General features: G+C 43.9%; 2 protein-coding genes across 7 annotated transcripts in view; both read right to left on the reverse strand.

Annotated features, from left to right (window-relative positions):
- Window positions 1-165, reverse strand: part of UBAP2 (ubiquitin associated protein 2) — an 82,775-nt gene extending 82,610 nt beyond the window's left edge. For all 5 annotated transcript variants that reach the window (XM_035309709.1, XM_035309707.1, XM_035309706.1 and 2 more), the window contains exon 1: window positions 63-165. The gene's annotated coding sequence lies outside the window, so the exon portion shown is untranslated. The remainder of the gene's footprint in view (window positions 1-62) is intronic.
- Window positions 166-8,587: 8,422 nt separating this feature from the next.
- Window positions 8,588-27,278, reverse strand: part of DCAF12 (DDB1 and CUL4 associated factor 12) — a 30,874-nt gene continuing 12,183 nt past the window's right edge. Inside the window, exons 5-9 of one of the 2 annotated variants that reach the window (XM_035309613.1) lie at window positions 23,508-23,701; window positions 22,367-22,432; window positions 21,568-21,730; window positions 17,768-17,952; window positions 8,588-9,525 (exon numbers count right to left, since the gene is read on the reverse strand). In XM_035309613.1, coding sequence (XP_035165504.1) covers window positions 9,436-9,525; window positions 17,768-17,952; window positions 21,568-21,730; window positions 22,367-22,432; window positions 23,508-23,701 — 698 coding nt within the window. In that variant the 3' untranslated portion in view covers window positions 8,588-9,435. Of the gene's footprint in view, window positions 17,065-17,767; window positions 17,953-21,567; window positions 21,731-22,366; window positions 22,433-23,507; window positions 23,702-27,278 lie in introns of both variants that reach the window. The other variant, XM_035309612.1, reaches the window with a different exon arrangement.

Raw genomic sequence — 27,278 nt, forward strand, 5'->3', positions numbered from 1 at the left:
CCCCCCCCCCCCCCTTTTTTTTTTCACTCCCCCCGTCCCCGCGCGCCGCGGCCCTCACGCACCAGCAACGCGCGCCCATCCGCCGGCCCTTCCGCCTAACCCCCCCCGGCACCACGTGAGCAGGGCGAGGGAAGCCCGCCCCTTCCCCCTCACGTGACCGGGGCTCCGCCTACCCCCGCGCGGCGGAAGGGGAGGGGTGGCCACGCCCACAGAGAGAGAAGGAGGGGGGGCTGGCCACGCCCCTTCGCCGTGAGGGCGGGGGGGGAGGGGCTTGGGTCGTTCGCTGAGCCCGCGGACCGTTAACGGCCGTGCGGGCGGTGCGGCTGTGGGCCTCTGGGGTCAGTGCTCCAGCCGTCCCCGGCCCAATGTCACCCGCTAAGCCCTGTTCCTCAGCACCACGTCCAACCTTTCCTTAGGTTGACGGTGATGCCACCCCCTCCGTGGGCAACACATCCCAACACCTGACTGCTCTTCCTGAGAAGAAATGTCTCCTCATTTCCAACATGAACCTCCCGTGGAGCTACTCGGGGCCATTCCCTCTGGTCCTGTCTCCAGTTATCTGTGAGCAGAGGCCGACCCCCAGCTCCCCATATCTTCCTTTCAGGTTGCTGTAGAAGCTCTGCCCTGAGCCTCCTCTTCTCCACTCTAAACAAGCCCACTTCCCTCAGCTGCTCCTCATAGGACTCCAGGCCCTTCACCAGCCTCGGTGCCCTTCTCTGGGCACACTCCAGGCTCTCAGTGTCCTTCCTGTGAGGGGCCCAAAACTGAACACAGTACTCAAGGTGCGGCCTCACCAGAGCAGGGTACAGGGGGACGATCACCTCCCTGGTCCCGATACAGGATGGATACTGTCACTATTCCTGATACAAGCCAACCCAAGCTCAGGGTTTTCCAGGACCTGCTGGTCCTTTTCCAGATATTTCACTCCCAGAGGTTTCACCATAAATCCATTTGGAGTCCCAAGTTGTCCTCATGAACAGAATATCAAAGGGCTCTGTTACCGTCACTTGCCATGCCTGCTGAGAGCAATGTTCAAACAGTCCAGAAATGGGAAACAGTTCTGTGACAATATTATTTGCAGTTAAATGCAGTTTAACCTATATTACATTATGTTGCACCTGTATTATGTGGAGTTAACAATGGAGTGAAATCCAGCTGGCAACCAGTCATGAGTGGTGCTCCCCAGGGGTTGGTGTTGAGGCCCATCTTCTTTAATATCTTTGTGGATGACTTGAACAAGGGAATTGTGTGTACCCTCAGTAAGTTTGGAGACCACACCAAGTTGGAGGGAAGTGTTGATCTGCCACAGGCTAGGAAGGCCCTGCAGAGGGACCTGGACAGGATGGATCGATGGGCAGAGGCCAGTGGGAGGACGTTCAACATGGCTAAGTGCCGGGTCCTGCACTTTGGTCACAACGACCCTGTCGCCCCCCTGCATGCTGGTTCCCAGCTGGATGAGGTGATTGTCCCCCTGTACTCTGCTCTGGTGAGGCTGCACCTCGAGTTCAAGAAGGACATCGAGGGCCTGGAGTGTGTCCAGAAAAGCGTTGTGAAGCTGGTGAGGGGCCTGGAGCACAAGTCCTAAGAGGAGCAGTGGAAGTGGGGTTGTTTAGGCTAGAGAATAGGAGGCTCAGGGCAGAGCTTCTACAGCAAATGGAAAGGAAGGGGTGGGGAGCTGGGGGTCGGCCTCTGCTCGCAGATAACTAGTGATATGACTAGAGGGAATGGCCCCGAGTAGCTCCAGGGGAGGTTCAGGTTGGAAGTGAGGAGACATTTCTTCTCAGAAAGAGCAGTCAGGCACTGGAACAGGTTGTTCACAGAGGTGGTGGCATCACCATCCCTGGGGGTGTTTAAGGAAAGGTTGGACATGGTGGTGCTTAGGGACAGGGCTTAGTGGGTGACAGTGGTGGTTGGGGGATGGTTGGAGCAGATGATCCTGGAGGTTCTTTTCCAACCTTAATGATTCTGTGATTCTATGATTTTTTTAAGTATTAGGCTCTTTTGCCAGGCTGAACACAGGGAGGCACCCCATTGACATGGAGGAATCCCAGAAGGCGTCATGGCAAGGGGTAGCTGCAATACAGGAGAAGGGAGAACAAGAGGATGCCAGAGACTAATGGAGAGCAGTGAGGGGGTGACAGAGCACAGCCTGTGAGAGCACTTGGTGCAGCTTCTGGCAGCACCCCCCAGCTACAAATGGCAGCCCTGACTGCATGGTGATAGCCCAGGTGACAAGGTAGGTAGATAGCCTGACTACCCAAGATGGGGAATTTCAGGTTCTGAGCCAGGAAAAGAGAGAAACTGGATCCTTTCAAATTTATCTTGCTGTGTATTTTTACCACGGGGTTCTGATGCACACCTCTGTTTGTCTGAAGTGTAGTAGATATACCCATCTGGCATTCCTTTGTCCCGAGGCCTGGCATATTAAGGCAGGGCTTGCTTATTCTGAGTGGAAATTGGTCCCTGGTTTGCTTTCTGCTGAACAAGGCGGCGTTGGTAAAGGTGACTAGAGCACACCAGGTAGCAGAATGTTTGTTCAGCCCCTGGCACCTCAATGTGTACATCCCCCGATTTTGACCTTTTATTTGGTCTTATTTCCTTTGCTGCTATTTGCTCATCCTTTGTCCCTTGACCTCCCTTGGCTGTCCACTTAAGTAGAGAGGGCATCAAATCTCATTTTACCATAAGCAATATCTGAAAATTAATCAGTGTTGTTTGTGCTTCTGCCCTTTCAGCTTAGAGTACACAGATTTAGGTGGCCAGCATCCTGGACTAACCTTGTTGCTTATTACATAGATGGCAGGAGCTACACCAGTTCCTACAGGTTGGAAGCAGCAAGACCTCCCTATTCCCCATCTTTTCCCACTAAGATACAGGTGCCCTTAGAGCTGGATTGAAATTCAGACCAAAGAGTGCACAGGTAGTGTTGATTCTCTGGAGGCAACTGTTGATATTTTGTTACATTACTGTTGGGGGGAGGGAATTAATTATAGCTCTAAACAAAGTTTCATAAGCTTTGCGACAAACATGTCTGCGGCTCCATAATCTGTGCAGATTTAATCAGTATTATTAGCATTGTTTCATCATGACTTGGCAATCCTTTGCTAATCAATATGGATATTTGATGTGCAGCATGCAACAACAAAGGCTGAGAGCTCTTGGGATGCTCTAGTCAGATGGTGTGGTGCCAGCTGGAGGATGTCTCCGAATATCACACAGAATCCAGCCTAGGAACACTTGGAATAGGATAGAATTAAACAAGGATACCAGGACAAAAAGCACTGTAGACTTCTCTCCACTGTGCATGGAGTAAGTACAAATGAGAAGATGAAGTATTTCACTGCCAAAGCTCCCAGAGGAGAGGAATGAAGGAATTCCTTTGTTGTATTCCTTTGGGAGAGGCTGCAGTCGGAGACCCTTGCTCTGAATGTTCAGCACAGCAGGGTAGGAAGAGGAGACCCTGCATTAAAGACTGCAAAGGTCTGACCAGGTCTGGCAGGCAGATCTTACCTACATAGCTATTTAACTCACTCCCCTCTGCCTATGTCAGCACTTTGTCTGAATTTCAAGGATTTGCAACCTTTTCAGTTTTCCAGGTACTAAAGAATAATCTTGGGAAGGTGCAAATCCCTCTGGACTGTATGTTTAAGCTTACTTCAGGCTTGCTTTTCTTAGTCACCTATGGCAGATTACTTAAAATAGGCAGTCCTGAAAAAGTCCCCTTTTTCCAAAGGCTGAAAAACACCATTTTGGTGCTTTGACATTCTACTTGCCAAAGGGGAAGGAAGGGAAAAAAAACACTTATGTTAAGAATATCACCCTGTTACTGATTCAGAAGCCTGTTCTACTTCTGCATTACAGACAATAAATGAAAACCATCTATTCTTCAGGGGCTCGGGCTGCAGTAGACCATCCCTCCCTCCTCATGCTAACACTTCTACTTTCTACACTACACTACCCCGTCTCATGGACTGATCAGACAATTAGTCCAGCTGAGTTGGAGTTCAGAGAAGGTTTTCACAACTTAGTCTGAAGTTTGTATTTCCTTTGTGCCTGTTCTTTTTCCCAGTTTTATCATCTGATCTAGCAAAAATACTGCTCTTCTCTGCAGACTGTTCTTACAGCCTTACCCTGTGACACCTGCATCAACCGCACTATCTTTCTGCAAAATGCTTTCTAGTAGCCTCAGAGAGCCGATGCAAGCCAGTTGTACTTAGACTCTATAAGGAAGAGGCTCCATGTGAAGAAACCAAACTCAGGTCTGAGTTGAGTTTGCAGGGAATTAGGAATTCTCTCTGGTTGTAGCAGAACAATTGAAAGTCTTGAATGCAAAGTGGAGTTGTGTCGAGACGTGTTACCCCTGGGGGTACCAGAGACTGCTGGTACATGTAGACTTGGGGTGAAACTCCAAAGGTGCTGTCTAGAAATGGGCTGTGATGTATGTGACTGTGTCAATGTGCATGCAGAAGCAAGGCTTTGGCAGCGTCTGTACTGGAAAGAGTAGCCATTTGAGTTGTGGAAGCAAGCCCTTCTAGCATAGATGCCATTCATTGATTCACAGCATTAAAGGCAGAAAGGGTAACGATATCATTGTCTGGCCTTCATATAGCCCAGACCATTAAAATTCCTAACATCCGTGGGCCGCATTACTCTGTCATGTCTCAGCATCATCCTGGAAATTCGTGCTGGACTGCCCGATCCCCGTTCCAGACTCAGTGCGTGCCTGGTCAGACCCTCTGCTGTAGGTGCCGCTTGCAGCCCTTGGTCCAGGTTTACCTTGTCATTTGGCAGCATGAACAAGATGATGCACTTCCATGTGACGAGATTCTGGAATTGCTCAGTACAACTGCCTTATCCCCCTTGTTATCTTCCTTGCCTCCCATCTTTTCCACAAAACATCTGCAGTGACCTCTGTACTTCCTGAGGAGACTTCAGCACGTCCAAGCCTGATACTGATCCTGCAGAACTCCGTTGTAAACGCCCATTTTGGGGAAGGATGTTGGCAGCTGTTATTCCATGCAGTGCATGCTCTGCTAATGGTGAGTGCCGAGTTTGTTCTGTTAAACTCCCCAGCTTAATTCTGTGACATGCTCACTGTTACCTTTATCAGCTCAGATCTCTGAGACTTAAATAGGCTTTTTTTAACAAGACTTACTTTCCACACAACCCTGTTGCCTGGCATTAATTTTATGTCTAGCCTCAAATTCTCTATGAAGCAAGCCCCTTATCAGTTTTTCATTATTTTGCCTGTGACATCAAGGAAAATACTCTGCAGGTATCTGGTCACCCTCTGTGTCCTGCTCGAACAGTGGCACGCTTCCAGCCTCTTAAAATTTCCCAAGATTAAAATTATCGCCATGAAGCCAGACATTTCCCTGGCCAGCTCTAAAAGAGCTCTTGGGTGTAGACACTGTAGGGCTGCTGATAGAACACCATTTCTGACAGGCAGATGTTCCTGCCCACCAGTCAAGTCTGTAAGTTAACAACCGGCTGATCGTTCTGTCCCAATGTGACACTAGCATAGTGCTTCCTAGTGGAGGCACTATTAGTGGAAGAGGTATTCCTGGGACACTTTTATACTCACCTCCTGGTGCTTTAACTTCTAGTGAAACCATCTAGAAGTGGGCTAATACAACTGCTACCAATTGTTTTTTAAGAGGTTAAAAGTTACTACAAACAAACAAAAAATCCTTTTGCTGTTATAGCTTACACCAGTTCCTCTAGCCCAAAGATGTAAATTAATTTGTTTTATCCGTTTCTTTTCTAACTCAGGTCACATGCAACTCATAGTTTATCAGCCAAAGACACCAGTTGTTTACATGCCGAGCTAGTTCATTCTGGAATGGCTGATTAGCTCAGCTGCAGTGTCCCACGTATGCCAAGCTAGTTCAGGTCCCGGTCACATCAACATCATCCTGATCCTGTAGAGACTTTCAGCCATCCTTGCACTATGTTCCACAGTGCATCTTGCATTGCTCATGGAGAATCTGCCTTTATCAGATGGTTTTTAATGTGCCTAGTGGAATCTCAGCCCTCCTTTACTCCAGATAACGGAGATGTGCCTGTAACTTGCACTCAACAGTCACACTGGTGGGTCTGTGGAGAGAAGAAACCCTTGGAACAGTAAAGCTTTTGGCTGAAATAAATAAATAAATAAATAAATAATAAAAAAATAAAAAATCAGGCACTGATTATGGTGGCTGCAAATCTTTCCACTGAGACTTCAGCATCCCTGGAACATGGCCCATGCCCTGTTTATGTCTTTGGCACAAACAGTCCGGGCAACTGCCAAGTTGACCTTTTGACCACAGCTCTACACTTAAGTCTCGTGGCCTGTCTCTTACCTCTGCCAGCTCATGGTGTACCTTAATGAAGAGGGAAAGCTACTGCCGTGTGGAGCATAACTGTCAGGCAGCTGATGAGCAGCTCCCACCTGCCACCTTGGCTCCATGTTTCCTTGAGCTTTGCTGAAGCCTTCCTGACACTCGTTCTTCCAGATGAGGAGGCTGGGGGTGGGTACTGAGGAAGGTGGCTGGCAGAGCACTTGTTTTTTAATACACGGTGACCTTGCTCATTTTCAGCCTCTGACAGAATGGGCTGCCCATGCCAGAAGAACACCACAAGCAGTGCGTTCCTGGCATCTCTCCATTTATGAATCCATTTACTGGACCCTGAAAGCACCTTGCACTGGGAAGGACTACCCTGCTCCTCCATGCAGAAGCAGACAGGATGAGTACAGATATGGTTATGAAAAAAAAAAACTAAACACCACCAGTTTGAAACTATTCCCAAAGTGCCATTCTGCTCTTGCTTCCTTGCTCTGTGACAGCGGTGCCACCAGCTGGCAGGAGCAGACATCCGGAGCCACAAGGATCAGAAACAAAATACACCCAACCAGGAAAGTGATGACAGCCAGGCGAACCTGCAGCAGCTGGGCTGGGAACTGAAAGCAGGCGGCAGATTGAGTGTTGAAAGGGAGGGATAACGTGCACTGCCGCAGGGTTTGTAGTGTGCTGTAAAAGCATGGTAGATAGCAGCACAGCCCCGGTGTGGTCCCCAGGCCAAGGAATGCAGTGGATCTCATCTTGGATCCACAGCCAGAAATGGTGATGGCCACTCAGAGGCATGTCGAGCATGGCCTCTGTGAGAAAGCACTGAGTGAACTTGGACTATTCAGCCTGGGGATGAAGACCACAGCCATGAAACAGTGGCAGTGAAAAGCCCATTCAATGCAGATCACCTGCCCTACAGAAGGAAACAAACCGCTCCATCTGCATAGGGAACGAGACAACAAGGGACTTGCAAGCTAGGTGATGTGACAAGGTAGGTGATTAGCTCCTGGGGAAGGATTTGGGTGGTTTAGTGCTAAGATCTAAACTGCACACACATCTAGGAGGAGGTCAATGCGAACTGTCTTGGGGCTTCCTGAGGTACTCAGCCATCTCATCCTTTTTGGTCCAGCATGTCAGCTTGCAGGTACTTGATGGAGCATCAGATGCAGCTGCGGAGTTGGTAACAGTCATTGCCAGAAACATCTCTACTACGGCTTAAAGTAACTGTTATCCCTTTCACCCTCTACTTCTTGTAGAAACAAAAGTGGACCCATTCTATATTGTCCAGAGAAAATGTGACCATCTAGGGACAGAGCATAGCTCACAAGCAGTTCATCTCCAACTTCCATGCTGAGGGCTTTACACCAGCTCATCCACATCTATGGCTGTGACAGGAGGCAAGCCAGGAGTCGCAAGCTGTGCTGCTAACATTGGTCTCTAGCCTCTGCTCACTACGTGTGTAACCAATAATTTCCTGTGTATTTCCAGAGACAGGTGACTTTTTTTTTTGTTCTCGGATCTCAAACAATTTCGGTAGTATAAGGCTTAGTAAGATGACAGCACTCACATACCTTTTGGACTTTGCTCTTCCTTCTCTCTCTTTTTCAGGCATTCCCAAGCCTCAGGAACACCTACTACAGGGAGCAGAGATGGTGCTGCTGGGGACATGCTTGCATCTAAAGCTGCAGTATGTCCATGACAAGCAGCTCAGGGTAAGTGTGAGAAAGGAGAGAATGCACAAGAGGCTTTTAGGCAAGTTGTCTTAACCCTCACCATAAAGCTTAGAGGTTTTGAGAACATTTCTCCCTCCCAACACCTCTAAGTATTTCATTCTTAGAAAAACAGTGGTTGAAAGGAAAGCTTTGCTTCAGAACAAATGAGGTACCAGGAGAAAACAGAAAGGAGAAGCTCTGAAGAGCTTAATATTCCCAACTCTGCCATTGCATACATTTCCTATGGAAGCAGATGGTTTTACTACAGTTGTACAGAGAACATGAGCGGTTTTTCAGCTGTGGATACAGGAACAAGTTGAGAACCTGCCCTTCGGTTATAAATCCAGGCACTGGCAAAGGGTGGTGGTCAGGAAAAAAACAAAACAAAAAAAAAGTTTCACTATTTTCTTTGAATCAGTCACATAAGCACAAAGGCTAGACTGGTAAAGGGAGAAAAATCAACTCTGTTTGCCCACAACCTGGCTTGAATTTACTCGTAGTGAGAGGATTAGCAAATAAAAGAAACCATCAGTCAAGCCAACACACTATACAAATACATTTTATTTAGAGATACCCATAGTAGGATGCACAAATACTTTTTGTTCACCAATTTTCAGATCACACAACTTCAAGTAGTGGAAAAACAAACTGCAGTTAATTACAATTATCTATATAACAAGGCAGTAGTAAAAGATCCATTTGTCAGACTACAGCATGGTTAACGATACTCAGGTGAGAATATACAGAGTTAGGTATTTAAAAAGTGCATGGGTCATCGCCACATACACTAACATGCTTTTTCAAAGAGCAACATCTTTCTGGCATGTGAACACAGTAACCCGGTTAATGCAAGATGGTAAGTTAGGCTCTTCGTTTGATCTGGAAATGCATCTATTAACAGTTTTTCCCCAAACAGCAAATTAAGAGTTGTGACTGACAGATGGAAAGCAATCTGTAAAAATCACTGTTACGTTGTCCATGTAGTCAAGCAACACAGAGGTGATCTAAAAAGATCAGTTCCAGCCTACACCTCCACAGCTCTTCTACCACAGTCTTCGGCAGAGTCGAGTACTCGATTGCATTTAGCAAGCTGGCAGAAGAACTGTAATCAGAGATCCAAACTCTTGCACAGATACTGAGTTTTTCCACACAGCTGGGAGATCTCAGTCCTTGTATTTCAAAGATCCCACATTCTACGCATGAGCATGTCAACTGGATCACGTATTGCTGGGTTTGATTTTGTATTCCCATCTACCAGAGAGAAAAGTAGGAAGTGGTGCTGATCTGAGAGAGTAGCTGCATTGGTTTAAAGTTGTAATTAAAACACATGGAACCTGGTCTCTTCTCTCCAGTGTCTCTCTAAAGCAAGGAAGTTCAGCAGGTTCCACTGCTCAATGCAATTCCCTTTTTGCTTTTAAACAGGGATGTTGCTGTATGGTGCTTGGGAAATACCAGCAAGGACTGGTGTATGGATGACAACACTTAAGAGCAAGAAACAAGAATTAAATCAGTCTTCAGTTAAACTTCTTGCATTGCAAACAAAGTGAGACAGAGACTGACTTTTGCATTATAGTTGAGAGGCACATTTTGTATTGATGAACAGAAACCCCCAGTTAACATTGCAACCTTCTGTGGATTAGAACGCAGCCAAACATCCTGTTAATTAAAAAAAAAAAAAAAAAAAAAAAAAAGGTAATCTGTTCTTCTAATTTAAATTCTTAAACTGCTCCCTCACCTATTCTGCACAGAGATACCTTTCCATTTGTGTGTATGCAGCTGCTTTTCCTCCCAAAAATTTGTTTAGGAGAGACTTGTTTCTGTGCACCTTTCAAGTCGCCAAATTCTGATGCTTTACCTGGGTGTGCCCCTGTACCACATTCAGGAGAGATCTGAGAAGTCAGTAAGATTTTGTATTTGCAGTGAACCCCAGAATAAATAAGAAAAAAGCCACCCAATTGAAATAACCAGCACTACAGGAATCAACTCCTTCATGGCACAGGAATGAGTTTGGAGCAAAGCCCATCAGGCTGAAAGGAGGATACCAGCTCAGGGAGACATCCAGGGCTGAGTTAAATGAACAGGCAGACAGCAAACAATTCAGCAAGATGTTGTCTGAGCAAGTGCAGAAGTCTTGGACTGCAGCAGGACTCACCCCTAGACTTGGCAGAACTGGTAAGCCATGAGACAACAGGGAACTTGCTTGAGTCCCAGGGGGCAGAAGGTGGCAAGAAGGGAGAATGGAGACAAAGCATTTTGAACAAGAGTGACAGAGCCTGTTAGAAGTTTCTAATCCGTGCCTTTCTGTACTGGTCCTACTATCACCTGCATTGTAAGAGAAGCCCAGAGCAGTCAACTGCAGCTGTAATGCCCAGCTGGCCTGGCACACCCCGCACATACAGCTCACACTGAGCGAGCGACCAGGTGGATGAAGCTGCAGGCTCCATCCCAGCAGGAAGCACATGGAGGTGGCTGGTGGCAGCAAAGCAGTGTTTGTAGTCAACCATGAAAACAAAGACTAGTGCACTGGTAACCTTCACGGATGAGGGAAAGGGTGACTGACCACTGGTTGTTCCCCATGCCACCTTCACAGCTCATCCTGAGATGGATAACAACCAGTTTCACAAGTTCTGGGACCAGTTCTGCACTCTTAAAAGCACAAAGCAAAACCTCAAGGCTTCCACTGCTCAAATGTCAGCTCATCTGCATGTAGCCAGCCCTTGGTATTTCTGCTAGCTAAAGCTAATAACAGCTGTTGCCTTCTGAGTACAGGGCTAGAGTTCAGCCCATGGCATAACAATTTTTTCCACAATCAATCAAATGCACATGATAGAGTGTGTGGAGAAAGACTCCAAATGGGATTAAAAGTCAGCAGTAAGTCAATGATGCACCTTCCTGCCTTTGCCTCAAAGGATTTTTAGCTATGATGCTGAATAACAAGGATATTATTCAATTGCTGATTGGCCAAGGATGCCAGTTCTCTGGTTGACTAACACACCACTAGATCATTCTTAACCAACTGAAACAGGTGCCGGTGCTGGGCACCTCCGCTTCGTGATCTGTTGACATGCACTGAAGAATGCAGATATGTGAGAATTTCAGGCTTCACATAAGTGGAGTCCTCCACATCTGAGTCAGCCAGCCAGAAGGTGAAGTTTATGGTGAAAGAACAGCGGGGCATGGGTTTTCTTTTCATTATGACTTGGTATTTCTCAGACTAGGCAAGCAGCTTTGAAACAATTTTTAAAAGTTAACTGGGAAGAAATGGGAGAAGAGGAAAGTGCTGAAGATTACAAAGTAGACAGACCAATCTGTTCTACTCTGCAAAGTGACCATGATAAAAATGGGACCTTACTAGATTTGAAGAAACTTGACAAGAACAAAAAGAACTCCAGTTTAAATATGCACTGTGGTTCCAAGAACACACACAGCTAGAACAGGAGATAGGCTAACCTCAGTGCTCCTTGGCAACGTAGTAATGCCAATAGCTTGATGACTAGCAATGCTGCTTCTAAAGACAAAGGTAGCCCCATGGATCAATTCAGTACTTAACTTCAGTTAGTTATGGATATACAAGCCCATTTAGGGTAAAAGGAAGCGAAGAAGTGTTCCTGTTTCCATACTCTGACAAACTTAAGCTCAGCAACTGGGAATAGACACACTCTATCCATCATACCATCCTCTACCTGCAGAAGATGCAGAAACCTGGCCCAAACTCCAGGTGGCAGTTTGAAAACCAAAATATACCATTTGCCAATTCAGAAGACAAAGCTAAACATGTCATGCCTTTGTCTTGGGAAGAAAAAAAAAATCACTTTTCAGAGGAAAAAGTTCACAAGGTAACTCTGAACACTGAGCCCCATGTGCAGACAGGGTAGTTTTGCCTACTGTCGGCAGTTTCCCACTGTTCCATTTGCAAGCTGCATCAAAAACTTTAAACAGTTTTACCTTACAGCTAAAAACATGCACTATAACATTTGAAAAGAGCTGTTTCTGCTTCACTTGACAGCTTCTGTGATAGTTCAGGATCCGGTGCTGTTCCAACACAGCTCATGACAAAACAGCGAGCTGAGAAAGGCTGTTAAATGGGTGGAATTGCAGGAGTTGTTAACATCAGAACCTGGATTCAGAACAAAAGCCAGCAGGTGTTAGCAAGTGCTGATCCCCACCCCTCCCTGGCTTTGGATTTGGGAAAAAATAAAATAATAATAATAAAAAAATAAAAACAGTTCACTGTAGGACATGCTACCCTCAGGCAACAAGTTGTGGTCACCACACATTTTAAAAACACCTTGTGTAGTTTATGCATCATATATAAGTACATCAGAGGCGATGGGGAAGATCCAGCATTTGTGTACACACGAACAAACAAGCGAGTACTGATAGATGTCATGGGTGAGACCGATCCCAAGACAAACCAGTGCGTTGATTTGTGTCTACACCACATCCTAAAACAAATGAAACGAGTCACAATTAACAGTACAAACCTGTTGCAACTTCAACACATACATCTTTAAAAAGACAATGCACATACCCAGCCCTAAGACTGTGACGAGTTGGTGAGATTACTTTACAAAGATCAAGGTACCAGAAGAGAAAGGCACGTTAACCTCTGGTTGGTCCATTTCGGTATTATTTGGATGAGTCAGTGACTTATATACCCTGAGACTGTGGGAGGCCTTGAAAAGGAAAGGAGACCAGGAGAATGGGCAAATAAAAAGTACAAGTTTAATGAGATTAAGATTCAGCACCTGAATTTTCCCTTTTAATAAGGGAATCTAAAAAAGCAGTTCCTAAGAAAACCAAGTGTTGACTCCTAGATTTTTGTTCTGAGGTCAAAGAATCAACATCTAGGACTAGAGACATTATTTGCTGCAAGTGCTTTTATATACACCCCTCGCTGGCCATTAGACTGAAACCATTAATTTGTATGGAGTCAAGTGTTTTACCTGGTGATTTTTCAGTCCAGAAGTGGCAGCCACTTTCCCAGCTCCACCAGCCCTGGCACCCTGTGTTAGGTCTGTGTGCAGTTTCTTATGACTGTTCTGCTCCCAGCAGGTCACAAGAGGGAAAAGCTATTAGAAAATGGTACTCAGTTTTTAATTGGGAAGATTATTTTCTGTCAAAAGCATTTCTGTTTTAAATTAGCCAAGCACCACATGGTTCTGATAAAGCCAGCAAGCATCACAGAAAAAAAGATACTTCCTAATTTAAATCCTTTAACATGGAAAAACCAAGAATGAAAGGGACATCTACTTGACCTCTAAAAACATTCCTGATTAAGCCCTTTTACAAGTACCTCCTGAGCAATGAATAAGCATCCCCTTTGTATTTTTAAGCTCCTCAGGTGTTCCAAGACCATTACCAACCACTTGGCTGGGCTTTCACCTTTTTTTTCCCCCTCGTGCTCCCTTGCCCATCCTCACCACAGTGAAACAACTGCTTGCAGATGCAGGGGAAAGCACACAGGAAATCCCTTCAGACGAGACTTGGCAGTATTCTTTCCACCCTCTTGTCTGCAACATGGACAAATTCCTGGTGTCCGTGCTTCAGAGACCTTAAGATAAGCTACTGAAGGCACTGCAACACTCAGAAATGCATTTTAATTTGAGGTCACACCATGGGTTGGGGCTGCAGTGTGACCAGTAGTGCACAAAGGGGAATTCTTACTTGACTTCAAGCCAGAGAGCACGGAGCGTTGCTGTCCAGGGCTCAGCATGGGCTGGCTGGAGAATCTGCTCATCACATGCAGCCCTGCAACAGCACCCCTACAGATGAGCTGTATCCAGGTTCAGTGACTGGGTTATAGCAGCAATTGCAACATCAACTAATTAAAACACCTTGAAGAAGTAGATTTATGGAAAATAGGGGTATCAAGCCACCACAAATCCATCTCAGAGCTCACACCTGGCTGCTGTAAGATGCTGCTGCACAGCTGACTGCAGCGACTCGTGGCCAATCTGTTCTTGGTTTCTTGCAATCAAACAAAGGAGGCAACCTCCAAAAAGCAGACTAGGCAAGCCTGCTTTATTTAACAGCTGCACCAGGGGAGGGGCATCCATTCACAAGGTCAGTTAGTGCCTCTCAGCTGAGGGGCAGAAATTAAGACACCAAACCACCACTTAACATAGCCGGATCAAAACTTTAATCTTGTAGCTCTGCAACTGCAAGCTATATACAAAGCAAGTGCTTAGGTGAAGGAAGGGAATGAAATTCTAGAGAAGAGAGACTGATACAGAAGTATCTTATTCCTTAAGATATAAAAAAGCTGCCAAAGACTTGAAATGGAGGCAGCAAAGATATCCCCATGAAGACATTCAGGAGTCTCCCTTACTAAGGGAATCACAAGAGTCACCCACAACGCGAACATAACTTTTGTGGACAGACTAAATCCAGTGAGCTCTTTAGGCCTTCTTGCAATGCATCTTAAAATGGATCTATGGGGAAAAATGAACAATTGAGACTAGGAACAAACACCTATGAAACTATTCTTTGGTAATTTACTCACCTTGGACCAACACCAGCAGCACTGATGAGGGAACCAAACAAGTGGACTCGCTTCTTTACAACAGTCCCAGAAAGCACCTGGGGAGAGCAGCAGTAATTCTCCTTGGCTGAGCTGACTGTACAACAGGGAAGGCTGGAGCAGTTACCAAGAATAAGGAGTTCAGGCAAGAGGCTGAGCACCACCCCCACTGCCATGCTCAAGCTAGCACTGCTCTGTAGCTTCTGCTTCCTCGGGAGCATCCATCACGTAACACCCGACTGTTATCAAGGGGTTGCTACCCAGCACATGCAAGCGGGATATTAGTGAACCCGTAATTACATCACTGGTTTGATTGCATGTGAGAATGAGTATGGGAAATCTAATACCCAGATTAATAAGGTAGTCTACTCTGAAGTAGATGGGTAAAATGAACAGATTCCTACACTCACTAGCAGCATAAGATCCCACGTTCCTGAAAGGTCAAATAGCAGGAACAAAAGGTCTGCAGGTCTGTTACAATTAGTTATTTTCTCTCCTTCAGGTGCATGATGTGAGATAAAGCATGGTCTGCTCTGCTTCAGGAACAGACTGTTATACTGTGTAATTCCATCAGTCAAACATGTAAGCCAGGACCTCGCTGCTCGGCGTCATTGATGAAGACACCATGCACAAAGACAAGGGAGACCATAAGGACACCGCCAGACTAGCTCTGGTCAGCCTGCCAGGAACAGCTTCAGCGACCAGAGCTACTCTCCTGCAGTGCTGTCATCTCCAGCAGAGACAGGAGAACAAAGCACGTCCCAGCCTTGTCTTTTCTCCTCAGCTTCAACCAAGTGCTCGTTTGGCACCAAAGCAGCAAGGTCCAGGTGCACGCTGCTCCAGAGGTGATGAGGGCAGGGGGCAGGCATTCATCCCAGCAGAGGACAGATGCATCAGTAACAAGGCAAGAGTTCCTGGCGCTGCCAAAAAAACAGGAGGAGCATCCCAGAGCTCTGCATTTTAGCCAAGTGGTAGAGAAGACCGGTACACTGGAATGCACACGCTTCACAGGTGGACCCGAACGGCATCAGACCTATCCTCCCCAGCCACAGTCCCACAGGAAGTTCAAGGGAGTTCAAATGGAAAAAGCAGCAGGGGGCTCCAGGGAAAGACTGAGCATCTCCTACAGCAAGCTAGATGAGGGCGGATGCTAATGCAACACAAGGTAACAGCAAGTTATCTTGCTATGTGGTAATCTTTTAGCCTGCATTAGACAAGTCTGAGACAAACTCTTTAACCTTAAAGAAAAAAGAAAAAAAAATAGTTTCTTTATACCATTGGCTTATGAAAGGAGATGACTAACAACCTGAACAGATTAAAAAAAAAAAGGGGGGGGGGGGCAAGTTTCCACAAACTGAGACAAAAGAGATCCTGGGTTTTAGGCAGTCTACAAAGAACCCATGAGCAACCACAGCAGCATACCCGGGAACCTTGTCTCGCCTGCAGAATGGTTAGATACAGTTCATTTTTTAATGACAAGTAAAAAAGCTTCCATCCTTAGCCCCCGTTTCTTTTCATCACCTCTGCAGGCCCTCCGTGTAACGTCACCCTGCCATGCTGCAGGACAACCTACTCAAACTCCAGCTGCACAAGCTCATACCTGGGACAGGCAGAAAAGGAACAAAAGATTTTTTTATTTTTTTTTCTCCTGGCACTGCTGAAAACTACCATTCAAATGCAAACGCACTTCTGAGAACTCCTGTGCTTCTGCAGTTTGGGCTTGATGGCCAATACCCTTGGGAATCTGTCCCGGGGCTCTGATGAGTACAGCTTAAAATTACTGTATTCCTCTACATATAAACAGTGTCATTAGACTTGTACTTTTAAAAAATAAGATCAACCCAGGCCAGGGCCAGGCTCTGCAGATAAAGTAGTAGCTTATCTCTTATAAATATTTTTAATATTTTTTAATTACAAGTAGTCCTCGCTCCAGGTAATGTAACTGACACAAAGTACCTGCACACACGCAGCCCCTAGACTTTCACAGAAAGCCCAGGAACAACCACTCTAGTAGAAAGGAATCCTACCTCACAGCAAAGTAGGGGAGGGGGCACATGGCCAAGATAGCATAAATGCAAGGGAAAAGTCATTTGGAGCAAATATAATAAGAAGGGATTTCAAAAACCCTTCATATAAAGGATCGGGGAGGTAAAAGCAAAAACTGGTTCAAAAGGATGTACAAAACTGTTGGAGACCAACAGAAAACTCTGCCAAAAATAACTTGTGTTTAAATCATAACTCAGTGGCATCACGCAATTTCATTGTTACAAAAAAAAAAAAAAAAGAAAAATTGAAAGTGGAAATCTGTGTAAAGATCAGCATTTGTAAAGAGTTATCATTAGCTCCAGAGACCAGCGTAATTCCCATGAAGTCCTGATGGAAGGGGGCCTCCTGCCACAAAGAGTTTTGTTCCAGACGAGTCGTAGCAGTGGGTGTAAACAGCATTTGGGAAGAAATTAATTTCAGAAAAATAATTCCTCCAGGTTTCATCATGATTCTGTTAAAGGAAAGTTCAGACTGTTACTGATGCAAAACAAACAGAAAGCCTTGTTTCACAGAAGCAGAATTAGTTTCCAGAGCCTAAGAGGGATCTTTTCTTCTGTAAATACTCCCTGAAGCTTCAGACAGAGCAACTTGAATTGGAAGATACCAGAACCCCCCTGAAGCTTTTTCTGAGGAGGTTTGCACCAAACAGTGGAGGTGGGGAGGGTGAAGGGTAGGGAGGATAGCAAGTCCCATTAATTTTTAAAGTTGCATCACAACGATAAAAAAAGATAATGGAGAGAAGGCAGACATAGCCATTAACTGCTTTGTAGTAACATATAGGACAGGGAACTCAAGTGCCTGCTGTAGCATTATTTCAGGAAACCAGAGTTTCTAAAACTGTATAAAGTTCAGCTAGATCTCTTAGAGTACCACATTAAATTATCACACCTTCAAGGTAGACAACATAACTTGTGTGATGTACTAACAACTAGAAGATAAACTACAATCAAAACTAAGAAGAGGAAAAAAAATAGTTAATTTATGGATCAGTGCATAAGCAGAGTGCTCAGTACGCCTTACATTCAAGCAGCTGGTCACTCAATACCTTTCTGAAAACATTCTTGCAGCATTTCTTGATTTTCATTATTACAGATAGCTCCCATTACTATAAAAAAAAACTCCTTCAAGCCCTATAGCTGCAAGCTACTACTCACCAGCCAACCTTTCCCCGTAGTCAACTTCAAAATTTCACTTCCTCCTAATTTCTGCTTCTGTCCATAGCAGGCACGCGGGGGCTTTTCATCCAGGAACCTCTGGGCCCTGATATCATAGAACAGTAAGGAGCCGTGCCCTGTTCCCACTGTGATGATGTGTTCGTAGAAACTCACTGATCGAATACCTGGCAAACAGAGAAAGGACATAAAATCAGTCTAGGGAGGATCAGGCACACTTCGGCTCTGCAGCACTGCTGCTTGATGTCTAATACTTTCTTCAACAAGAAGTACCTACTAGCTTTCTCCACATCAGTTTTCCCATTTCTATGGAGCAGTTTAGATAAATCCCATTTATACTACTGAAGCAGCAGCTTCAATTGTGTATGTAATATATGTAAGATTGTATGTATGTGTGTATACACACACATTATTCCCCTTCTCCTCTGAGGCCACCTGCTCCACTGCTGGCGCATAGCAAGAAGCTTCATTCTCAGCAGGCTCCAGCTCTGCCAGATAAGCAAAGATCTAAGACATTGAAGATCAAGAGCAAGCATGTTCTGTCTGCAACGAGCCTCTAAGTGAGCCAGCAGGAGCGAGTGCATGGCACCACATAATGGAAAGGATGCATATTGGTATCTCCCTTATCTAGCTACCTGTCAAGGTGTGAGAAAGCCAATGAGAAAAATTACTCTGCTTCCACCACATGCATTTTGCTGATCTAGAGCAACAAAAGTAGTTGTATGCAACTATAATCATCGCTAATCATTTTGATACTAAGTTCTAAACTGTGATGTTTCTTTAAGTTATCATTACTCAAGTAGTCTCACACAAGCACCTTATTCTTTACAGCTCGCATCTTTAGCACTTCACTTAGCAGTGAAAAAAGCAGGCATCCTACAACCCAAGCAACATCACATTCCTCAGTCTCAGGGAAATTCTGCATGTAGGAATTTGCAGATTGCTAGATGGCCTGTCATCTGCTCTCTATTGTGCCAAAGGTTCGTTCTGCGTAAACTCTCTACCCTAAGCTAGTGTTCTACATGGAAGAAATCCCACCACTTTTATACTTTTTCTTCCTACACGAGATGATACTGGGTTGTAAACTCAAGGTGGGCTCTTAAACCCTATTTAAGGTACCTTCTAATTCCAGCCTAAGCAAGCATTCAAACAGGAAGGGACAAGAGTTATGCCAGCTACATCCACATTCCAACTGCTGTCACCATACCACGTGGGACTGGAAGTCATGAAACTCGTACTGTGCTGGAATATGTTCAGTGGGATACGTGACAGCAGGCTTACAGAAGATGTGGATGTAGCCAGGGAGTTTTCCCCTTGCCCTTTGTACATAATTCCAACTAGAAACACATCCTCATCCTTCCACCTCCACACCCTGCCGTTATATTCACAGCCACGTGCCATCTGTGACACATGCTTAGAGCAGGCAACACTGCTGTGCTTCTGATGCGAGGTAAAGTCATGACTGCTGTATTAATAGGTGGAAAACCACTGTGCAAGTCTCACACTTGCTGCATTAGATTTCCCAGATGCACACAAGAACCTCCAAGTTAATTCAGAGCTCCAAATGCATAGGATACATTTGGAAGGCTTTAAACCCTCTTCAGTCAGCAAGAGCAGTCACTTGAGTAAGGGGAGATGGGCACAAGAGGAGACATCCTCCTATCCGTGCTACAAAAGTGCTCTTGACAAGCAACCCAGCTGAACACTTACTTGCAGAAACAGGTGGAGTATCAGTGCACATGGCATACTTTTCAGTGCTATCTATTAATAAAAAAAGCTCAGAAATGCAGAACTGTGGATCCTTCTCTAATAAAAAAATAGCTGAAGGAACCCGTGGTATATCCATTACTAAGATGTTTAGAACACACTTTGAAGAACAGCACTTCACTCTGGCTCCTGAAGTACCACCTCAGATTATCCACAAACTAGCAGCACAACCCGTGCATAGAACTGATCAAGGCATGCTCTCTATCTAACATTCCCAACACTGTACTATGGAATATTTGGATCAGCAAATTGAGTTTTACTCCTGAGAGACAGGGAGGCCCTACATATTGCAGAAGGAAATGAAGATGCAGTAGCATATCCTAAGCAAAGAGCAAGCACAGAGTCTGTGCTGCACAAGCTCTGTCCACTACGTTAACATTGCTGTACTCAGGGTGTGAAGTCGAGGGCATAAAACAATTGACTACATGCCAGCCAAACAGAAAGCAGTTTTGCTGATCAGGAGCTAGAGTATAGGGCCCTACGTATTCCTGTACAGCTGCTAAGAAAAGCAACACTTACAAGAATGCTAGAAAGCGTAATTGTCTTATGTACAGCAGCTAGGGTTACACTGAATAAAAAACAGATTCTAACTTGGTAAGACTGGAAATGGTGCTCTTTCTAGCCTGTTTATATGCACACAACACTAATAATCTGGTTTGTGTGAACTTCCCACGTGCATTGGGTGCATTTTGCAAGCTGACAGCACTTTTTTTTCTCCTTTCTGCAGCCTGTGCTGCCCCACAGAAAGTCCCAAGAGGATCAATAGAAAGCTGAAGCACTCAGCACCTCAGAAGCAGTATTACTTCAGTGCCCCCACTACTGCCATAAGAGATCTGCCCACTGCAAAGAACAGAAAACAGTGCTGAACAAAGGCTCTCCCCAGGCTCAAGCCAGCGTTTCAGAGATGCTACCTACACACAGATCAGGCCCAGCAGGATCACATACTCAGGGCAGAAGCTTCCAGCCACCATCGGGCAAAGCACTCCTGTGTCTTAGTACCTCTTCCCTATGATACTGAAGAGTAACAGCCCCAGAGGACCTCCACAGAGCCCTGGCTGGCTGTGATTCAGGGCAAAGGCTGGTGCTAGCCTGCTGTTTAGGGCTGGTGAACCATTATTTCTCACCCTAAAGAGAATTCTCCCATATCTCAAAGAAACAGACCCTGACATTTATCTGGGCAGCACCACAGAACCTCCAGTAAATGCAGACAAGGGCTGGGGAAGTTTTATTTACACACATCCTCTTTTGATAACTTGCCCAATGAAGAGACTGATGCTCAGAGCTGAGCTAAACAAGGACTGCAACTTTCTAACCTTGAATTAGTATGTTCTAAGATGGAAAATCTCAACACAGTGCTTCTTTCTCATGCTTCAAAATAAAGGACATGGGAAGAAGCATATAGGATCATGCACCCTGACAATGCTTACACTTGGCCCTGGTATAAGGTTCAATTAAAGAGACTGCAGAAGAAAAAAAAAAAACAGTACTCATATCTATAATCATTCTATGACTATTATTGTTACTTTTTTGAGTAAGATTTTGTATTTAAACAAATACACATTGAAAGTCAGAAATCTCACTCATCTTCAACATAAGAGTAAGCATTCACTCACAGCACAGGCTCCAAATGTGATAGCAAACAGCAGAAACATGCATTTTTCTACCAGTCCCAGAGAAAATTGCAAGACTAGGCAGTATTAGTAGCGGCAAGATAACTGGCTTTGCTAGAGATTAAGTACAACAGAGAAATACATTAAAAAAGTTCAAGATGTACATTTTAAAGAGTTCATTACTATTTGGATGGTACACAATTTAGCTGCTCTTAAGGAATCATCTAGTTTCAGTATTGCTTTTAGCTTCTCTTATGCCAAGACAAGTGGCCTAAAACCAAAATCTATATATACTGTTAATGATTTAACACATCACATGAAAAATCTCTTATTTGTTTAAAAAGCTTATCTTAAATTGGTACTTCTGAAAGCAAACAGATTGAAGCACTCTGACAAGTTTCTTACCACTGCCTCGTTCTTTGGAACAGACGGATTTAACATTGTGAGACGGCTGCCTTGGATCCAGAAAGGAGACGTGCGCCTGCGATCCTACGGCATACACTGACCACTCTTGACCATAAGCCAAACACACGTTCTCCCTGCAGTACGGCAACTTTGTGGAGAGTAACTGGAAACAGAGGAAAGACAAAAAAAAAAAACAACAACCCATTGCAGTGAAAGAGCAAGATGCTATATAATTTTTCTGTTGAGCTATGTTCAATGTAAATTGCAGTGGGGAAAAAAAGCATCTAAAATAGTTCATCACAAAAACAGAACTTAAAGAGAAAACCAACAACCTGACCCACAGAAAAAAAATTAAAAAGCCATTGAAGAGATGGGATGCCTTATCAAACCAAACCGGAATGCTAAAGGCTGAAGCATTATTTGAAGAACAGAGGACATTTTTGGCAAATTGTTTTAATACATATATATTTTTAAGCTGCTGTTACCACTTCGGCAGGTGTAGAGGCATCAGCTCCCTGAAAAAGCTTACCTCATACACCAGCAGAGATATGCCTGACAAGTATAGCTTCATTCATGAACCCTGCTACAAAACTACCCACACTCTATGCAATCGGACACTCAACTCATGCAGAGCTGGCAGGAGGTTAAGAGTAGTGAGTTTCTCTCCTCAAGTTTTTAGTAGGTTTTATACAAAGCTTATGTTTTACAAACTCTTGTTTTCTTCAAGGAGATGGAGAAATAGTCAACAGCAATAAATGCTAGGCAATTTTCCAAGTTCAATGTCAAAAGAGAAAAGCACCTTTGATAGCGTGTGCTCTGCTTTCCAAAGATGAAAATACCCATCTAGGGACACAGCTCCCAGCTCCTGTTAAGATAATAAACAAGTTAGTTTCTGTCTTATAAATGCCATTATAAACCTCATGCTCCACCCTCCAGATTGAGCTCATCTATAATCCTCTATGTGCTTATCAAGATAGCCTTTCATTTCACATTGATCTTGAGAGAACACAAGATAGCACAAAGCTGCCAGATAGAGTAAGAATTATTAAAACAAGTAACCAAAATAACTTTCAAAGTATAGATCTTATTAGACAAGCAAATAATAATTTATTAGACAGTACAAGCTAGTTAGCAACTAGCAGCTCCCACACTGATTCTGATCCTGAAGTAATCATTTATTTCCAGGCACTACTCTATAGGAAAAAGCTGTATGAAGTCTTCATTGCAGAGGAGCGATAAACATGGTGAAAAATAAAGCCAACAGGAGCACTGTGTTGCTGAGAGCACACCTGCTTTGGCTTCAGACCTCCTCTATTCTGCAAGGACAGAAACAAAAGCAGTGGAGGATGAATTGCTACTCCTGCTTGCTCCATTAGCTTTCATCTCTAGTAATAGCAAGAGATCAGCATGGGGGGAGGTTAATGTTTTCTGTTTGTCAAATGCCAACAAAATAACCAAAGCAAGCACTGGTGCCTGCCCTATGTGTCAGTTACCTCGCTTGCTGAGCAATCCAGTAACAACTCAGCCATCAAAACAGGAACTACCTGAATGTCAGCTTGTCTTCATTAAGGGTGAAGGAAAGCAACAACCACACCAAAGAGTGGGATTCAAGCTGCAAGGGGTGTTTTGGTACTTTCTTTGCTTCTTGTAAACATTCCCCTTTTCCCCCTCTGGGTGCCAGTCTAAAAACCAAACCCACAGTCAAACTGTTTCTTTTCAGAAAAATACATGACTTTCCTGCCTCCAGCTTTTCTGAATTCACTCAGGGGCAGAGGTAAACACAGCAGATGAAGACAGCCGTTCCATATGAGAAGGAAACAAAAGAATCAGGGAAAAATATGTTAGGCTGCCTCTCCAATATATTTGATTTAGGTTATTTTTTTTTTCTGGTACGTCTGGACAGTTTTAGGACTTCCATCTGTCTTGAGTAGCTTACTCACCTTGTTTTTATTGTTGAAAGCCAGTGCTCGGACTTTGCAATTGTCGGGATTGGTGTTCTCCTTGGGGATATCCTTCAGAGCCGTGTGTGTTATGTGGGCATAGACAGGAACTTGAGACATGTTGTGCCTGGCATCGCTTTTAGACAGCACATCCTCTGTGACTTCCCAGAGACCCATTGAACCATCCCGAGAACCTGGATGAATAGCCCATAACATCATTTCACATGGACATACTTGCCCTTTTTTAAAGAAAAAACTGCAATAAACAATAGAGGCTGGAAACAGGAAAGGATACTACTGCTATTAGTTTAACTGAATACCCTGCTGGGTGTTCATCATTAATTAGGATTAACAACATCATCTTTCTCAGCTACAAAATTAGTAATATTGTGACCTCGTTGTCAAGTGTTTTTTTCCTGTATGGTTTCTAAGCATTGAATCTGTTTTCAAACTGACCATCAAAAAAACAAAAACAAAACAATCACCATTTGAGATTCACACATGGAATACACTCAGGGGTCACAGAAAAGCCAACACATTTAGCCCAGCTTACCAAGGCTGAGATCAACTGTGTCTGCTAAGCCATTGCAAAAAACAGATAAAATTTTGTTAGGTTTATGCAGATTTGGGGTCATTTGATTTCTGCCAGTATCCCAGTGTCTATGTGTATCTGCACAGAAAACTGCACAATTTCTTGTTTAAAAAACAAGAGGAACTGAAGCTGAAAAAACAAAAGCCCCTGTTTTTCTGTTGAATTTGGAGATATTGTGAGAAACTAAGTGGTGTTTTTGCAGTAGAGAACTAATTTTCTGTATTCTAAGGCAGCTGTGTAGTCATAACAAGGAGAAATGCTAAGTAGACAATGGGACAGTAGAAGGCCTCACTGTTCCAAAATAAGGTGGAAGCTTGAGAAAAACAGGATGAGCAGTGTGAGCACACTAAGACAAAGATCACAAGTTCTCCAAACATAAGAAAGGAGCAAAAAAAGGAAAAAGGAGAAATTAAAGGGTTGATCAAAAAAATTGTACATATATGGTACAGAGGAGCATCGAGTAGCTTGTGAACCTGTAGTACACAGATAATGAGGAAACAGGGAAGGTGATCAGGCATCGGGTAATGGGGAATAAAAGGTTATGCTTTGTTTACTAAAATACACTCCTGCTTGCAGGACGCCCGTCATTGCAATCGCGAATAAAATAGCGTCACAGAAGATCCTGTCTGAAGAGAATTATTGAGATTTTTCTCACAATATTAAGCCAAAATATGAAACAAAAAGAGTAGGCAAAGAAAGCTGAACTACTTTAGTTCACTGATCAATGCACACTTAGCCAGAGCCCCATGCCCATCCCTTCTGTTGTTTAGACAACTCAATTCCATCTAAGTCAGCTCTTACAGACTTGACATGTACCTCTTTCTTCCCTACACTATGAAAACCACATCCCTTCTCTCACAGGGAAAGCATAAGATGTATTTCATGTCTTGAAGATGCTAGAAAAGACTAAATATCTACATCAGCCTACTCACAGACTTTGGTACATCATGAAAAGTAAGCTGCAAAGACGCATAAGCAAAACATCTTGTTGAAGTAGTGTTGAATACCAGTGCATCCTGTTGCAGTACTAATGGTGCAGCACAGCAGAGATGGCTTTGCCCCTTCGCAGACTGATTCGGTCATTTGCCACCATCACCCAGCAGACAAATACAAAAAGAGCTTCCTAATGGCACTGCATAGCAGCAGGCAGCATGCACCATTACATCCTGCTACTCAATTTACATGCTGATGGTTTCTAATGGCACCCAATCTTGTTATGGAGGCTGAATGCTCAGCAGTAGAATTTCTAAACATCTTGACAGACTTTAGGAGGAAGATGTCCCTTTTAATAGCCCTAACAAGGGGAAAAGACAATGTATCACATTTAATTGGTTAGATCTGAAGCCAAAGAGAGTATCATCGGTTACCCTAGGCTCATCTTGGGAATTATTCATCTTAGTTTGGAACTTTTGGCATGGAAATCTTGGCCTAGTCAGTACAGCAACTGTTGCATTCTCCCTCAGTCACAGCTGCTCACAGTCAAAATGTTTTATTTTATGCTTACTGACTACCAAAATACACTGCTGCCTATTTCAGAGGCAAGCCTTTGCCTTGTTCTTGTTGAAGCTAACACAGGCAAGAATAATTAAGCTTGTAGCCCACTCTGCACTCTCAACATTTTTGACAGCAATGAGAAAATGTACTGCTGAAGCTCTAACCTTGAGCTGTACTAGAGTGCTACAGTTTGTCATGGAAAAAATACCCACCTCTTTCTTTCTGTGGCATTTAACCCGTCCCAAAGAAAGTTAACAAGAGTTGTACATTTTGATTCTCAACTCAGACAGAGGTAATTACTAATTCCTCAATATCTGGAGTTCAAATACTTCCTCTTTGTAGTTTCAGTTACAGATTGCAATAACAGATGTATCATTAAAACAAATGCCAGAGGTCCGTCATCTTTTTTTTTCCCCCAACTAGATCCATGAACTTCTCAAGCATTCAGACTTGCTAATTGCTTTTAACAAGTTTTCCCTGGTATCTCACATCTGGAGACTAGAGCATACATCCTGCTACAAGTTTCATGCAACAGAGGACATGGCAACTTCCTTTCTACTCGCACATCCACTCCTGAGCATGCAGAAAACATCAAGAGCAACAGTTCAGCATCACATGCTGGGCCTCACTGGGTCCTTATCTCAACACTCAATATCTGTAATCATCTTTGCTGTTCTCCTCAGACTTTACGATGATTTTTGTAATGCAGATTTTTTAGTTGGAGCCTCACAAGGATTAACAAGTATTAGTTTCAAAATCAATTTCCAGGCTTAGCTTTATTTTTTTTTTAAATAGCTAAGCAAATTATAAAAATCAAATATTTGAATTGTTATGGGACAGTTTTCTGTCATCTGCAGTCTTGCACCTGTGTATGGAATACTATATATGCTGTCACCACAGAAAGACAGTAAACTACTAAATTAATGCACTAGAACATTGTTACTGCTGCCTTTACTTAAGTAATGCTTTATGAAGTTACACTAGTTATCCAACCAGTTACTAAAAAGTCAGTAACTGACCTTTTCTCTTACCGGCTTCCATCTCAACTGCACATATGTGTGTATGCACACATATAGCAGTAACTACTAACAGCTTGATAACAGAAACTGAGCTTTCATTAAAGAGAGAGTCTTTACAGGATTTCAGGTAAACGTTGTTGCTCTGCTGTATTCCAAAGTTACTAACTCATAACATTAAATCATTGAAGTTATTCCTTGTACAAAATCCTTCCCCGTAACTCACTGTTTAGAGACCCTCTCATTGCAGTGCCTATTGGAAAATTAGTGAAACCCCTCTGATACTAGAAACATTTTTAATTTAAGGACCATATAAAAACCCGAAAACCAAGAGTAGTTTAAATAACCAAGGTAGTGAGTTTCAAGTGGATTTCAGTGTAGCAGTACCCCAAGCTGGACCCTAATGACCTCTTTTAAAAAGAGAAGAATCTCTGATGCTGAAGAGCTTTATGAAGATTAAATATAATTTAAAGCTCAAAAATGAGAACTTGAAAGTTCTGAACTGAAAGCCATGCATGGTAAAAGGTTCTTGGAAATTTTGTTTCTCATCCCCAGGATGATTTTTATTCAATGTCCCAAGGGGGCTCTCGTCAGTCAATGGGAAGGTCTACTTACAGTACCAAGCATGCCTCAAAAAAAAACCATTTGTTTTAACTGGGTTTAAAGGCA

The sequence above is a fragment of the Oxyura jamaicensis genome, chromosome Z (genome assembly GCF_011077185.1).
Source record: "Oxyura jamaicensis isolate SHBP4307 breed ruddy duck chromosome Z, BPBGC_Ojam_1.0, whole genome shotgun sequence".
Classification (NCBI taxonomy): Eukaryota; Metazoa; Chordata; class Aves; order Anseriformes; family Anatidae; genus Oxyura; species Oxyura jamaicensis.